The following is a 16013-nucleotide window of genomic DNA, read 5'->3' on the forward strand; positions in this document are numbered from 1 at the left end:
ACAGTCCATATGATACCTAGCCTGGTAAACCCTCCCTCCGGAAATCTCATTTCAATTCGATTTCAGAAAGGAGTCTGGTCTGAAACGCCTTTCTGCAATAATCGCTGTGGGCTGGAGTTGGGCGGGAGTAATACCGTTGACTGACAACCCCTTCAACCAATGATCCTTCAGCCAATGAGCAGTTCATTTTGACGAGCTCCAGACTATGTGACGCAACGGGACTTTTGGGACGGCCATGCCGAAAATAGGTTGCCTTATTGGGATACATGCGTGTCACTCCCCGCCCCTGCCGGTTCTCTAAATTTATATTTTTAAATAGGCTCTGTCATGATTAATTGACCACATATATGAAGTTAAACAACTAAATTCTATCCAAACGATATCTTATAAGTAAATTCCGTGCCTCAAAAAAGAAGTTTGAAAGCGTTATAAAACTTAAAGTAAGAAGTGAGGGCACTCGCACAAACAACAATGGCTGCCGTTCGTCTTTTGTCGGCGGCTCTCAGGCTGCACTCGGGTTCATTCGGGCTCACTCGAACTCGCCACCTGATTGGCCAACTGTCGCTGTCAATCACAGAACAATGAGCGACGACGCTGATAGGCTCGTCGGTTCGCTGAGCAGAGCGATTATTGGAGGAAGGCGTTTCAGACCAGACTCCTTTCTGAAATCGAATTGAAATGAGATTTCCGGAGGGAGGGTTTACCAGGCTATATGATACCAGCATCCACAGAGATTACATTCAAGCATAGCTTTTGCTGGGTCATTTGTTTTTTCACAAATGCAATAGACAGTTTTTTTAATTCTTTTTTTTGGCCTCACCCACACACCTAGTGTACGTTTGGCATTTCTGTTGCCCACACGCATTTTCATGGGTGTAGCACATGTATTAGCTTGTAGAATCTCTCCAGTTCTCTTCTCGACTTTTTGCCACTTTTCTGACCTCTGACCTCACTGGACGGTCCGCCACACTTTTTTTTACACCTCTCGGGCTTATCCGAGAGTGTGGTATTGTAGAGGAGGTCTCCCTGAACGCGTGTGTATGTCCAAAGTGTTGCCTCGCGGAGCCGTCTCCTGTGCAGCGCCCACTATTGTCTAAAAGTGGCACTTTTCTGACCTCTGACCTCACTGGACGGCCCGCCACACTTTTTTTTACACCTCTCCCGCTTAGCGGAGAGTGTGGTATTGTAGAGGAGGTCTCCCTGAACGCGTGCGTATGTTCAAAGTGTTGCCTCGCGGAGCCGTCTCCTGTGCAGCGCCCACTATTGTCTGAAAGCGGCACTTTTTGCCACTTTTCTGTCCTCTGACCTCACTGGACGGTCCGCCACACTTTTTTTTACACCTCTCGGGCTTATCCGAGAGTGTGGTATTGTAGAGGAGGTCTCCCTGAACGTGTGCGTATGTCCAAAGTGTTGCCTCGCGGAGCCGTCTCCTGTGCAGCTCCCACTATTGTCTGAAAGCGGCACTTTTTGCCACTTTTCTGACCTCTGACCTCACTGGACGGTCCGCCACACTTTTTTTTACACCTCTCGGGCTTATCCGAGAGTGTGGTATTGTAGAGGAGGTCTCCCTGAACGCGTGCGTATGTCCAAAGTGTTGCCTCGCGGAGCCGTCTCCTGTGCAGCGCCCACTATTGTCTAAAAGTGGCACTTTTCTGACCTCTGACCTCACTGGACGGTCCGCCACACTTTTTTTTACACCTCTCGGGCTTATCCGAGAGTGTGGTATTGTAGAGGAGGTCTCCCTGAACGCGTGCGTATGTCCAAAGTGTTGCCTCGCGGAGCCGTCTCCTGTGCAGCGCCCACTATTGTCTAAAAGTGGCACTTTTCTGACCTCTGACCTCACTGGACGGCCCGCACACTTTTTTTTACACCTCTCCCGCTTAGCGGAGAGTGTGGTATTGTAGAGGAGGTCTCCCTGAACGCGTGCGTATGTTCAAAGTGTTGCCTCGCGGAGCCGTCTCCTGTGCAGCGCCCACTATTGTCTGAAAGCGGCACTTTTTGACACTTTTCTGACCTCTGACCTCACTGGACGGTCCGCCACACTTTTTTTTACACCTCTCGGGCTTAGCGGAGAGTGTGGTATTGTAGAGGAGGTCTCCCTGAACGCGTGCGTATGTCCAATGTGCTGCCTCGCTGAGCGGTCTCCTGTCCAGTGTCCACCACTGGGCGGCCCACCATTTTTTTTCCTATCAAGTGCAGGGGCGCTCAGTTATGGAACAGCACATATACTACAAATCTACCAATATGCCTTTAATCTTTTCTTTTGATACTGTGTCCATGTTGTATGTATGTCGTTAAATAATATACGTTTTAAATTTATTTTTCTGATTACATTCTTATTTGTATTGTATTTAATTTTTTAAATAGGTGAGATCAACTTAATAAACCCTATACTTTTTTTTAATTTATCTTACCTGCTCTGCATCTACTATTATTACTTGTAGCATATTTTGTTGTTGCTTTTATCATTGTTCTTTTGCTCCTGCAAATACATATATCTAACACACTCAAATGAACACAATATCCAAGTGCAAAACAGGATCAGAAACTGTGCACATTTAATGGGGATCAATAGCCAATTTAAATCTGGAACAACCTCACTTAGAAGTGCTATAGTAGGCCTACATTGGTTCTCAAAGTGGGGTCCGGGGACCCCCAGGGGTCTTTGGGATGGTTCCAGGGGGTCCCCAGCAAAAGTAGTTAACCACTTTATCCATTTATAAGTTCGCTATTTTAAATATAGCAGATCTACAAGCTCGCAGCGCGTCACTTCGTGCCGTGCTGCGAGCTTGTAGATCTGCTATTTTTTTTACATTTTTGAAAAATCTTGAAATTCTTTTGAACTTTTTCATTTGCAACACAAATCTTCTCTTCTGGGGGTCCCTGCACAAGATATTTTCAAATATAATACAAATAATAATACGATACAATAATATAATACAAATATATATATCAATTTGGGGGTCCTTGACATGAAAAAGTTTGAGAACCACTGCTCTAGTGTAAGCCATTTAAAAGACATACATCATAAATATATTTTTTCAATAAATGTGTGTCTTTTTAAAAAAAAAGGCAATTAGAAGTGTTCTAGTATGCGCCATTTAAAAGACATACATCATAAATGTATTTTTAAAATAGATTTATGTCTTTTAAAAAACATTACAAATTCTCGATCTTATTTTGAAGGCAACCGGAAACCTTATTGTTGCTAGCTCAAAAACCGGATGTCCTATCGTTGCTGACGGAACGGAGCTTGGATTCCTTGGGTCACGACGCATCTTCCCATATAGGCCACGCCCATTTGCGTCAGGATAGATTTTCCGCCATTTTGAATTTTCTTCAAAACACACTTTTTGCTCCTTTTCCTTCAATTTTTTTCCAAATCTCACACAAATCGGTACACGTGATCTATGGACCCATGCGATAAACCTATCCAAGCGGAATTTTGATAGTCCGTACCGTCCGTCCGTAAATGGCTTCCAAAGTTAGCGGGAGGGGCCCGTTTGACCAAAAATGCCATAAATCACGAACAAAACGTCCGGTCAATCCCAAATTTGAATCACATGTCGAGGGTGGTATACTAAACCAATCCCCAAAAGCATTTCTACTTTGATCCATAGGGGGCGCCACGAATGGTCGAAATGTAACCGTTTGATGCAAAAACATGATTTTTGGGGGATCAATCCTCTCAAAATGAAACGCAGGCGATCTCAGGAGTGACGTGATGATGTAATTGGCGCAGTCTCCGACGGTATTCCTCCCGGCGTATTACTGGAGTCCCGACCGCGTCGGCGCAACCACACTCTGCAATTTCCCCGGAATTGCGACGCGTCTAGTTATTATTGGTATTAATGTGTTTGGCAAAATGTTGATCAAAGACAAACTAAACAGCAGACTGTTTATTTGTTTGTCACGTACAATCTTTTGACGAAGCGGCCATTCCCAGCTGATCAAGTGACCGGAGTATAGCCCCATCGCCCGGAGGGGCAATCGCGCTGTGATTGGCCCATTTTGTATTTATAAACAAGTCAACATTATTTGTCTAGCGACTTTCACACATTGCACATTGGAATGTAGGTAGCTGTAGCTGTCTTTGTGATACCAGAGGTGATACCAGAGGCAGCTCCACAAACCATGTTCAACCCAGATTTGGCACAACAAAGGGAATGAACTCTTTCTCATGCTATTCATCTAAAATGTGGAATGCCCTACCAAAAAGAGTAAAGGAGTGTAAAACCCTACTCACTTTCAAAAATGCCCTAAAGATACACCTTCAGGAGGCTGCAATTCAAAAATGGCCCCAGTCCTAACCTACCCCATGTCCTAACCTAACCTACCCCCCCCCCTCTCTTTCTTTTTTGTACATATTTTTCACCCTTCATACCAGTAACCTGTAAACTGATTGTATGACATTCTGTATAGTAGTGTGTATATCTGTCTGTCTCTTATATGTCAACATGATTTGTGTGCATGGGGATCTCATCTTAAACAAGCTAAGTGCTTAATGAGCTATCCAGTTTAGTAGACCTTGTATTGCGAATTTGTACTTCCATGTACTGTTATGTACTGTCATGTACTGTTCTCATGTCTTACTAAATAAAGTACATCAATCAATATCGAAGATATCTATTCTAGATCGGTTCTTTTTTTTGCAAGCGACACCGTCGTACTACGGGGTATAAATATGTATTTTGGCTAGCCACTATTCATAACGCGACCGTCCCCCTCCCCGATGGGATTGAGACCAGCGTTGCCAGATTTTGTGAGAGAAATAATCAACCAGGTCTAGGAAAACAAGCCCCAACAATAATGATTGTTTTAACATTGTGAGCATTGCAAGCCCAAATAAGCAACTATACACTTTAGAAACAAGCCAGAAAAACAACGCAACCCGCGGCAACTACCAATATTTACAAGCAACTTTACAGAAAAATAAGCCCAAAGTCGCTTCTAATAAGCGGACATGGCAATATACTGCGTGTGACCAAGCAGCAAGCGTAGATCATGTGACCGAGAAGGCGTCGGCGAGAGGGAGGAGCCTCGCTGAAAACACATCACATCACACACACACACACACACACACACACACACACACACACACACACACTGTCACACATCAACAAGAAGACGGCTTTCACAATAACGGATACCAGCCAGCCAGGCATTTATTTATTTTCCTCCACAAGTCAACGACGTTCACTTCCCCCTCACAGTGCAATGAAATGAGGGCAGCATGGGGGCCAAAGAGTCGAGGATAGGGTTCCTGTCGTATGACGAGGCCGTCAAGAGAGGTAAGAAGCCAAATAAAAAGACATCACATTTTGCCCACTAGCGTAGCTATAGCTATAGTCTGTAATAAAGATAACCAAGGAGTCGTGCGTGACGTCACAGTCGGCCACCCGGCTTGCGGAAGTGCTCTCAGACCAGTGTTGTTGCCATGTCCGCTTATCGTAAGCAACGTTGGGCTTATTTTTCTGTGAAGTTGCTTGTAAATATAGGTGGTTGCGTTTTTTTGGGCTTGTTTCTAAAGTGTAGTTGTTGCTTACTTTTGGCTTGTTTCCTACAATGTTCTTTTAAACTAGTGTTTCTCAAATATGTTCATGTAAAGGACAATATGTATTTGTCTGCAGACGTCACCCCCATCTGAAAATATGTTATGACAGGGACCCCCATGTAAGATTTGTGGTGTTAAAATGTTTAAAAATATATATTTATATATATATTTTTTAAATAGCTGATCTACATGCTCACAACGCCAGCTTGTAGATCTGCTATTTTCATGTAGCCTGGCTTTTGGACTTATATCCATAGACCTGTTTGCTTGTTTCTCTCGCAGAATCTGGCAACACTGCTTCAGACTTGACGCCGACTGACTGCGTCCGTAGACGATATTAATACAGGCGAGCCTGTACTGTAGGTATTTTATGCGCGCAACACCGCCGTACCGCGGAGTATACATTTCTTACTTAAGTAAAAGTATATTGAAATACTCAGTTACAAGTAAAAGTCCGGAATTCAAAATGTACTTGAGTAAAAGTACAAAAGTATTATTGGCTTCAAAATGTACTTAAAGTACCAAAAGTAAAAGTACTCATTATGCATAATGTCCCATTGCACAAGTTTTCAAAGCAACTTATTTGTGAGCTTGTAGATCATCGGCTATTTTCAAATGGCCGAAATGTATAGGGCTGAAGTTAATGTATGTTTTGTAACTATAATGAAAATCTACAAAGTAATTAGTACTTAAGTTTTCAAATAATTGTATTGGAGTAAAAAGTGCAATATTTGCCTCTGAGATATAGTGGTAAAGTATTAATTTATGATTAGATTGTATTTGTTGTTTGTATTGTATTATCTTGTGTTGTCCTTGCTTACTGCTCTTACTGCTCTGGATTAAGAGCGTCTGCTAAATACCTAAATTGTAAATTGTAAAATTGTAGTGGAATAGAAGTAAAAGTATTGGAAATTGGAATACTCCAGTAAAGTACAAATACCTGAGAATTGTATTTAGAAGTGCAGTACTAGTACCTAGTTACTTTACACCACCGGTAATTAAAGTTGAAAATTAGTTGACCACGATTTAGGCTCCCGGTACACACCATATAGTTAGTTATTATATAGTAATTACAATGAAAGCTGCTCCTGGATTGGCCCCAATATTGGAGCCAATAGAGCAGGCGCACTAGCGTTTCAGAAGCATGAAGCATGCGCAGTAGCGTCCCAAATGCGGAAGTGCTGCATTTATTTAGCCACCAGGCTTCTTCTGAGGCTTCAACCATTCTCCCCGGTTCTGGGGCTTGGTACACACACTGACTTGCGACGTCACTGTCTTATCCCGTAAATATCTTATTCTTGGCTCAGCCCTAGCTAGCCAGAAAGTAGTGAACCCAAACGAGGGATGATGGAGGGCTGTCCTCAGCCGAACGAGCATCATCGGACCGGGGGTGGCCTTTTAAAGGGTTGGCTAGCTGTTAGCTGGCCAACACTGACCTGTACATAAACACGAATGCAGCCAAGACCGCTGGCCTTGCACAGGGTAGTTGGATTGCGTTAGCCAGCGTTTTCTGCTGTGGCTGCTGGTAACGTAGCTCAGTGGTTCTCAACCGGTGGGTCAGGACCCCCAGTCGGGCCCCCAAATTATTTTGAGGTCCCCAGATGACTAGCAACAATGTGCAACATTGTTTTCTCACTCAACAATCAACAAACCAACATTCAGTATTAAGTGTATACTGGATATCTGCCCATTTCTAAAGTTTTTTTTTTTTTACTTTTAAGACCTTTTTAATACCAAATTGTCAAATATTACTTATAGGCATTGTGAGCTTGTAAATCGGCTATTTTAAAAATCTTATTCTGCGGAACCGAGTCAAACTAAATGTAATGCCTACAATTCTAAGTGCTTATCAGGGTGGGCGGTCCCCAGTTCAAATATGATTATTTTGGGGGGGTCCCCAGTTCAAATATGATTATTTTGGGGATCCCCACTCCAGTTCAAATATGATTATTTTGGGAGGTCCCCAGTTCAAATATGATTATTTTGGGAGGTCCCCAGTTCAAATATGATTATTTTGGGAGGTCCCCAGTTCAAATATGATTATTTTGGGGGGTCCCCACTACCCAGTTCAAATATAATTATTTTGGGGGGTCCCGACTACCCAGTTCAAATATAATAATAATAATAATAGACCGTCGCGGTCTGAAAGGTTTGTGAACCCTTGACGTAGCTGACAGGTAGCATATCGGCGTCTTGCCACTGCTAATGTTACAGAAGGAGAGAGTAGAGAGAGAGAAGTCCAAACTGTGTGCTTGTTCCCTTCATGCCAGTGACAGCCCTCAAAGATGTATTTCTAAGCTACTGCTGCTAGTGATGTATTTTAAATGGCAACATTTGGGGTTGTGTTACGTTACTGATGTTACTGCTGTTAGTTTTTCTCTGGAAAAGACTGATGCCAAGGAGCTGTTTAATGTATGAACAATACACGAAAGAGAACAGCTTGGGCAAGACGTCTACTAGCTTCCACAAGTAAATAATGTCATGTTATTGTTATTTTCAGTCCATACAACAATGCAAATAGGAGCGTCCTGGCTACTCCAACAACTGTTTAAATGCAGTATTTAGACACATATTACTGAACAATGTATCCATCACTGTGTGCATCTGCAATAGATAAATACACACTTTATCACATTGCCACTAGCAGCTGATGTCAGGAAGGTCCAATTGGCCAGTGTCTCTGCTCTGCCAGGCATGTGTGTACATCTTGAAATGGTGATGATAATAAGTGAGATCGATATCAAGAACGTATTCCTGTTACTTTTCACTTACGTTTCACTATGACAGGGGACATAACATTTTGCAATAGTAAACACAAGCATTTTATGACAAACTAAGTTTGCCAAGAAAGGATAAGCTTTCACAATTCACACCCTGAGTAAATCACCCATAAACAGAGCTAGATGATTGGTTGATAATCATTGCACAGGCGTTGTGTTGCATTGCGTTGGAGCAGTTATGCAAGATGTGGGCATTTATCAGGAAGAACTTGGACAAATGAATATCTTGGGCATCTTCATATCCGTCTTGGTGCACTTTGCTCTCTGTGTTTGTATGCTGAACTTTGGCCTGGGTTCGTACTCATAGCTGTCAGAATGTGTTCACTGAGATCAGCATCATCTCTGTAGGCAAAGGCTATGAGCTTTTCCAGGGCTGTTTTGTAGATACATCATTTACATAGGCCTATTCTATGTCTAAAATTGTATAACATTATACTGGCCAGAGTGGCCACCATATAATTTTATCAAACAGTTTTTAAATGTATTTACTCACAATGATATTGATAGTTTCTCACAAATGCCTGTGGGAACAAGCCTCGCTATGTTCCTTAGCTCATTACAGGACTGAAAGTCTTTTCCCCTCTCATCTCAACTCCATGTGTGGCGGTTTGTACATTCTTCAGGCTGATTGCCTTTCTTGCTCCCATGATCACATGTGACCAAACACAACGAGTCTGTGGAATTATCCAGCCTCTATAGCTTTATCTGACCAGTCACATGGCCCACATCAGAAATAAAGGCTATGGGACGACAGCAGAGATTATGGGGTCAGTTTTCGTGGAAGCTTTGTGGAGTGGGACACTAGTGACATAATGAGAAGCACAGAGCCTGTAGCTGAGATTAGGCAAACCATTGATGCTTTCCAATTGTTATTTGAGCATTGTTAGTGCCGTTTGATTTTATTGAGGATTGCTCTCTTTTTTTGACAGCATAGCTAATTTGAACACAATGTGACTACAAGAACTTAGTCGACCTTCTAGTTGATGCTTGTCAGACAGATATACAGACATAGAAATAGGCATGCCCACGAATTCATGAAATCAACCCCATGTGATGAGCCGCTGCATTAGTAGGGACCGTAAGAAGTAGTTGCATCAGTTGTTTGTTGGTTTGTGTACAGTTGAATGTCTATCCTGACTGTATTTTCTGTGAATGAATTGTGATCTCACTGTCACCCATAGGCTGCTTTAGTGCTGCACGATTCTTGCTCAAATGTGAATCACGATTTTCCTCCATAAGAATTGAGATCACGATTCTCACACGATTCTCTTGTAAATATTTAAAAAAAAATGTTTTCAATGTAAAAATATTGGGGAAAAAATCACCATAATTTAAAATCGAGATTGCATAGGTGTCTGAATCGAGATCACAATCTTTTTTCGATTAATTGTGCAGCACTAGGCTGCTTGTGTCAACACAACAGAAGACAGACCTGCCAACTTATATGCATTTTGATATGTACAGTTGTACGATTTGTCCCTCTAAAGTACACAAAAAGTTGGTTACACCTTGCAGTAGCAGTACTTGAGTCTGCACTCACAGAAGAACACAGATATCTGCCAGGAGCCATGCCCTAATAATACTATCTGACGACGCAACTTATTTCTCTATTTCTCTGTCTCTCTCTCCCTCTATGTGTATGTGTCAGTACGGCAATTTGTGGAACTGACACACTGTGTGTCATTGCGATCTTTAGAAATCTCCCCAATGACAACAAAACTGTTGACAATGTTGACAAGACAAGGTTAATGTAACTAAAGTGATTTGCTGGAAAATATCGGTTTACATGGTTATATTATCAACTGGTATGCAACATAGTTGCATGCTTGTTGCTTTGTGGTATGAACTACTAATAGTGCAGATCCATTAAGCTGACTGGATAGCTCGTACCTGATTGGCACTTCCTTGCAGACATGTACCCTGGCTGTAGGAACAATTGGTCTGCGATGTGATTTACTAATTCACAGACCCCGGAAATGTACACCAACACTCTGGTTCCCCTTCCGCAGTCCTCACTTCATCTGACTGGTTCCTCTAGTGAGGACGTTCTTTGAACTGCTTTGAAAAGGTAAACGCACTGAGTAGATGTGGAAAGATGAGATTGTGAATTGAATTACACAGACTATCAACACGCTCCACAGTCTCTTAATTTCCTGGTCGAGGTGCATTCACACGGGCGAAACTTGACAATTGATTGAGTGATGTGATTTGATATTATTATTAATGTCATGATATATGTCCTGAGGTGCTTCATAGTAAGTCCAGTCTGTTTCTATTCGCCCCTTTTGACAGAGAAGACTTGCAGCGTACAAAAAGAAACAACAAACACATTTTAAACACACCAGTTGTTGAAAAGCTGGGACCCCACACACGTGCGCATGCTCTTGTTTTTCCAGACATGTGTTAATGTGTGGACGACTTCACCCATTTTCAACCTACCTTCATATCTCTGCTGTCCAGCGCGAACCTGCTAACTCCAAAACGCTCATTGTTCAGGAAACTAAAAAACAAAATATATGTTTATCAGGAAATGAAGAAGCCCCCCCCCCCCCCAAGAGGGGCCTGGACACCAGGTTGGGAAACACTGGTCAGGTCTAGAGGAGTAATGTCAAATCCATAGACGCGTAAAAAAAGACTAAAGTACGACAATTGTGACAATGCCTCTTTAAGGATAATAAGGTATTATAGTGTTTAATATAATATAAAGAGGAGTGACAGTATTGAAGATCATAATGTGGGTATTAGGGATGTGACAGCCCGGGGAAAGAAAGGAATTGAGCGCAATGTTTTTGTTGTTTTCATTTTAGATTATTTTTTATTTTTGCCCTCAACTGATGTGATGTGTCGACAATCGATTGACTAATAAAACTTTAGAATTTTGTGTTGTGGAATTAGTCTAGGGCTGTGTGTTATGTGTACTATGTAGATATGCCAAAAGGGCAATGGAGGTCTGCACATAAAAGTTACAGCAAAATAACTAAAAACATATATACTGAATACAGCAGTCTACCATGCAAATTGAAATGACAGTCTAAACAAACCTGGTTTCCATACCGGAGCATTTACTGGGAGCCTTTGTGGGAGCAGTAGGCAAATTGAAATCCCCAAACCACAGGAGGAGGCAGTGCAGGGTACAAATGCAAAGCACCAGCCTGCATGTGCTTATTCATCCTTAGGTGATAAGGCCTGCTGACTCTGCGACTCTTCATGGATCACAGGTGCTAGGCTATGCATGTCTCAGGTGACTATTAGGCTAGCTGTGTGTGGGAGAGAGCTTAGAGAGATCACTCTGACTGACTCATTACTTCGTGACTGGGCGGTGGTCGGCCACAACGACAAATGCAGCAGGTCTCAAAAATGCTCCATGGAAAGATGGGGTATGATTTCACAATAGAACTCCTCTACCTGTCAATATAAATTATTTACAGTAGAGATCCTCTGCAAAAGTGTGCATTTATCGTGAGAATGCTTACTAGGTTACTTATAACACACATGGTCAGCAACAAAAAAACTCAACAAAACAGCACACTGATAAGGGTTGTTACTCGTCCTGGAGGTGAAACTATATTTCTAAGAACAAGGTGACTGGACTTCCCTGTCTGCAGTGTTTCTCAGCAGACCGTGTTTATGGCTCTAGTGTCACTTGACGTCACATGATCTATGAGTTGGCACGTTATTTTAGACGTCACTCAAATATTGTTTTGTTTCCATTCTAAGCTGTTACCAGCAGGAGAGCCAGTGGGCCCTGCCAGCACCCGAGCTCCTGCTATGTCAGGGATGAGACAGGCAGGCACTGATTAAGTCACAAAAGGGAGGATCTTTTCTGTAGTCTGCCTTTCTGACCACAGTTGTTTAGGTCCTAGGATGGTTGTCTGTTGCTGAAGACATGAGTTCAATACAGTCAAGCTATATTCTTAAGATATAAGCAGCCTGGCATTACGTGTAACAAGAAGTGGTTGTGTAAGGAGGAGCCCACCTGTCATAGCTTTTAAGTGACCAATGACGGTCTCTTGGTGCTTCATTTGGAGGTGGCTGAAGGCCACTTGGTTGAACATTGGTCTTTCATTGAACCACAGCTGTCTTAGTGAACACAGGGAAAAATGCAGTGCAGATTCACATACGACATATAGCTACGTTGGCACATCTCTTTCAAGGAAAGAGGCCAATGTATGCTCATAAAGTTGCTAGTTGCCAAATCTAATGATAAGTTTGCAAAGTTGGCAACACCGGCTAAATTGATGGACATTAAATTGTGTGTGTGTGAGAGAGAGAGAGAGACACTGTGTAATTGTGTATACAATGTCTATTGGATGTTATCACCTCAGTGTTCAGTGCTGCCAAGATTGTTCTTTTTTTTTTTGTGTGTTACACATTTGTATGTGTGTGTGGGTTCGCTTGGGGAATGAGTCCTTTGGTAGGTTGTGGAGAAATGGCCTCATTGTTCTCCACTGAATGGTAGCCATTACAGTTAATGCAGCCTAGTGTCCAAGAATACAGCCATTGCATCAGAGTATCACAATAAACAGTGTTCTCCATCATGTGGGCCGCTTTGTTTTCATTGGCCATTTTGCTAGCTTATTTAAACAATTTTCCTGTTATCTGACAGTCAGAGTCACTGTTCATCATGTTGCTTATACGCAAAGGATTATGTTCAGGTTGTAATGGATCCACAAGTTTTATTGTTGTTGTTATTACTTTAAGGGAAATACTGCTTGTTTCCAACACTAAACATTGTCATTTACTATACCTTTTGAGTTGTTGTGTGGACATGAGAATAGTCTTCTCTATTACCTAGAACGGGATAATCGACAAGTCTTCATTTTATATTCAAGTTGTGCTGTTTGCCTGTTTCAGATGGAGTTGAGATTCCCCATTCAAGTCTATGAGGTTGCTTAGAGGGCGGGCCAGACAGTACATTGTCCGTATGTCAGTGATCACATGACCTCAAAAATCGATTCTCCCATTTTAGGCAATAGAGAAGAGTGCAACGTCTTTCTCATTTCCACACAACAACTCAAAGGTAATGGCATTGTTTAATGTTGAAAACAAGCAGCATTCCCCTGGGACATATTCTATATATTATTTTATGGCTGTTTTCTTTTGTACTTTATTTTTAATCATTGTATGCCTACATCCAAAACCAGGCTAGTGTGATACAGATTCAGAACAACCTAAATAAGTGAGGTAGTCGGCTACATGTAAGGACTTGCCCAGCGGTCTGTAGCAGGTTGAGGTGACTGACCGGACTGACTGCTTGCTGTGGACCAGCTGCCACTTTTCACTGCTACGGGGAGACCATCCATTAGTTACTGTGTCACAGCTGAGATGGAACTGGCCCACGCCCAGGGTCTGCTGGGGTGAAGGTGCAACAAATGCAGTCAAGATAATGAGCTGTGGAGGCCTGCCGCTGGATCAATACTTATTCATGACAGTGGAGTGTGCTCAGCTAGTTGTGTCACTGCTCACCACAGCAGCTTGCAGCATGCCTTTGCCACACATAGCATTTGGTTCATTCAGGTAACTGAGGCTGTCACTGGCAGGCAGCCTGACTTACAGTAAGCTGGTTATTAATATGCGTGTTAATCATGTTTGCTAGAAAGGATTCATACCGGTTTCATATTTGCGTTGACAAGTGTGAATCTCAAGGGGTCGTGGTGGCTCGGCCAGTTAGTGTGCAAAACACACATAGGCACAGATGGATCTATTTGCATTATGGTGCAAGTCAGACTCGTCATGATGACTCGCACTACCCTCTCTCCACCCTGTCGCTCTACATTGTATTGCATTGTGTAAAAATAGTTCACACTTCCTTGAAAAAGGAAGTGTGAACTTTGAGGAATAGTTCACTGTCACTCCACTTCCCAAACTCTCCACTAGGGCATCATGCTCATGTTGTCACACGTGATACAGCTGACGATGGCATTGTGATTGATTGATTGAATACTTTATTAGACAGAAATGCAAACGGCACGAGTACAGTCATACACTTGGTCTAAAAGGATTCACACAAAAAAAGTCCTAGTGGACTTGTTTCCATTACCTATCAGAGAACGTCTGGAGGTGACACGTCTTCAAGTTGAAGCGGAGTCGGGCTTCCTTTCCCTTGCTGGCAGTGTACCAGCAAAGCAGTAATTTGCGGAGATGCAATGAATATTCGTTGCTAATTTTGTTTTTACGTCTGACTTGCTGGTACAGATTTTGAAGTTTTGCTGCATGGCATGCTCTCCCAATAGATCCTAACTCTCTTCCACTACACTTCCGGTTGCTTCAACACCCAGCTGGCCAGCCAGCTTTCTTTCGTCCACATACCTACAATCTGGCTGGGGATAAACACATTTCTCCATCCCGCTTTCTAATTGGTTTTTGATGAGGTTTCCCCCCTCACCAGGAAAGCCATCTTTAGATGCCCAAATGATTCACCATAATTCGATGAACCACCTCTGTAGGCGAGGCATGCGAGCCAGAAAACAAATTGAACTTGTTCTATTTGTGCGTGTTTAATAACCATACAGCCTTTCTCTGTCTGTCTCCGCAAAGGCCATCGCAGCATTATGATTAGGTTGCTCCCATCCCTGTCATACTAGTGAGTGTGGTTCATTATTGAACCTCGACCGGCCGCTGTACGGCAAAAAAAAAACAGAACATCCAGACAATGATCCACATGTCATGTGGTCCTCTTCATCTATCCAAGACCACAATGTGATCAAAACTAATATTCAGCCTCTCAGCACAGTATTATTGTTTTTTTATTTTTTGAAAAGGGTGTCGTATGAAGCCATACTTTGACTTGTTTCTATTTTTCCTTTTTCTCATGCGTTCACTCCATCTCTGTTCTCACGAACATAGAGATGGAGTCTCAGATGGACGAACATTTTTTAACAATTATTTTACACCTGTAAACCTGATGTGGCAAAGTTGATTCTGTGCATCTGTAATTCGCAATAGTTTTTTCCCCCTCGCCTCCCCCCCACCTGAAATGTTCACATTCACAGTTTGGGTTCCAGTGCTACTCATGGTGTGATAAGAACACTGCATTTGGAGTGTGTCTTTACATTGTGTGGCTTGAAGTGCATTGAGCTCAGCTAGTTGTGTCACGGCTCACCACAGCAGCTAGGATCATCCCATGCCTTTGCCACACATAGCATTTGGTTCATTCAGGTAACTGAGGCTGTCACTGGCAGGCAGCCTGACTTACAGTATGCTGGTTATTATGCGCGTTAATCATGTTTGCTAGAAAGGATTCATACCGGTTTCATATTTGCGTTGACAAGTGTGAATCTCAAGGGGTCGTGGTGGCTCGGCCAGTCTGTGTGCAAACCACACATAGGTAGAGATGGATCTATTTGCATTATGGTTCAAGTCAGACTCGTCATGATGACTCTCACTACCCTCTCTCCACCCTGTCGCTCTACATTGTATTGCATTGTGTAAAAATAGTTCACACTTCCTTGGAAAAGGAAGTGTGAACTTTGAGGAATAGTTCACTGTCACTCCACTTCCCAAACTCTCCACTAGGGCATCATGCTCATGTTGTCACACGTGATACAGCTGACGATGGCATTGGGATTGATTGATTGAATACTTTATTAGACAGAAATGCATTGAGCAGCCTCCACAGTGAAACTTAGCTGCTGGATTTGGTTCCAGGTTTCTGCCTCTGCTGGTTGACTGGTGGATGT

General features: G+C 42.6%; 1 protein-coding gene across 3 annotated transcripts in view; it reads left to right on the forward strand.

Annotated features, from left to right (window-relative positions):
• Positions 1-5108: 5108 nt before the first annotated feature.
• The window catches only part of usp32 (ubiquitin specific peptidase 32), a 79942-nt gene continuing 69037 nt past the window's right edge, over positions 5109-16013 (forward strand). For all 3 annotated transcript variants that reach the window (XM_084065387.1, XM_084065388.1, XM_084065389.1), the window contains exon 1: positions 5109-5291. In XM_084065387.1, the coding sequence (XP_083921513.1) occupies positions 5234-5291 (58 nt within the window). In that variant the 5' untranslated portion in view covers positions 5109-5233. The remainder of the gene's footprint in view (positions 5292-16013) is intronic.

The sequence above is a fragment of the Gymnoscopelus microlampas genome (genome assembly GCF_963454915.1).
Source record: "Gymnoscopelus microlampas genome assembly, chromosome: 8".
NCBI lineage: Eukaryota > Metazoa > Chordata > Actinopteri > Myctophiformes > Myctophidae > Gymnoscopelus > Gymnoscopelus microlampas.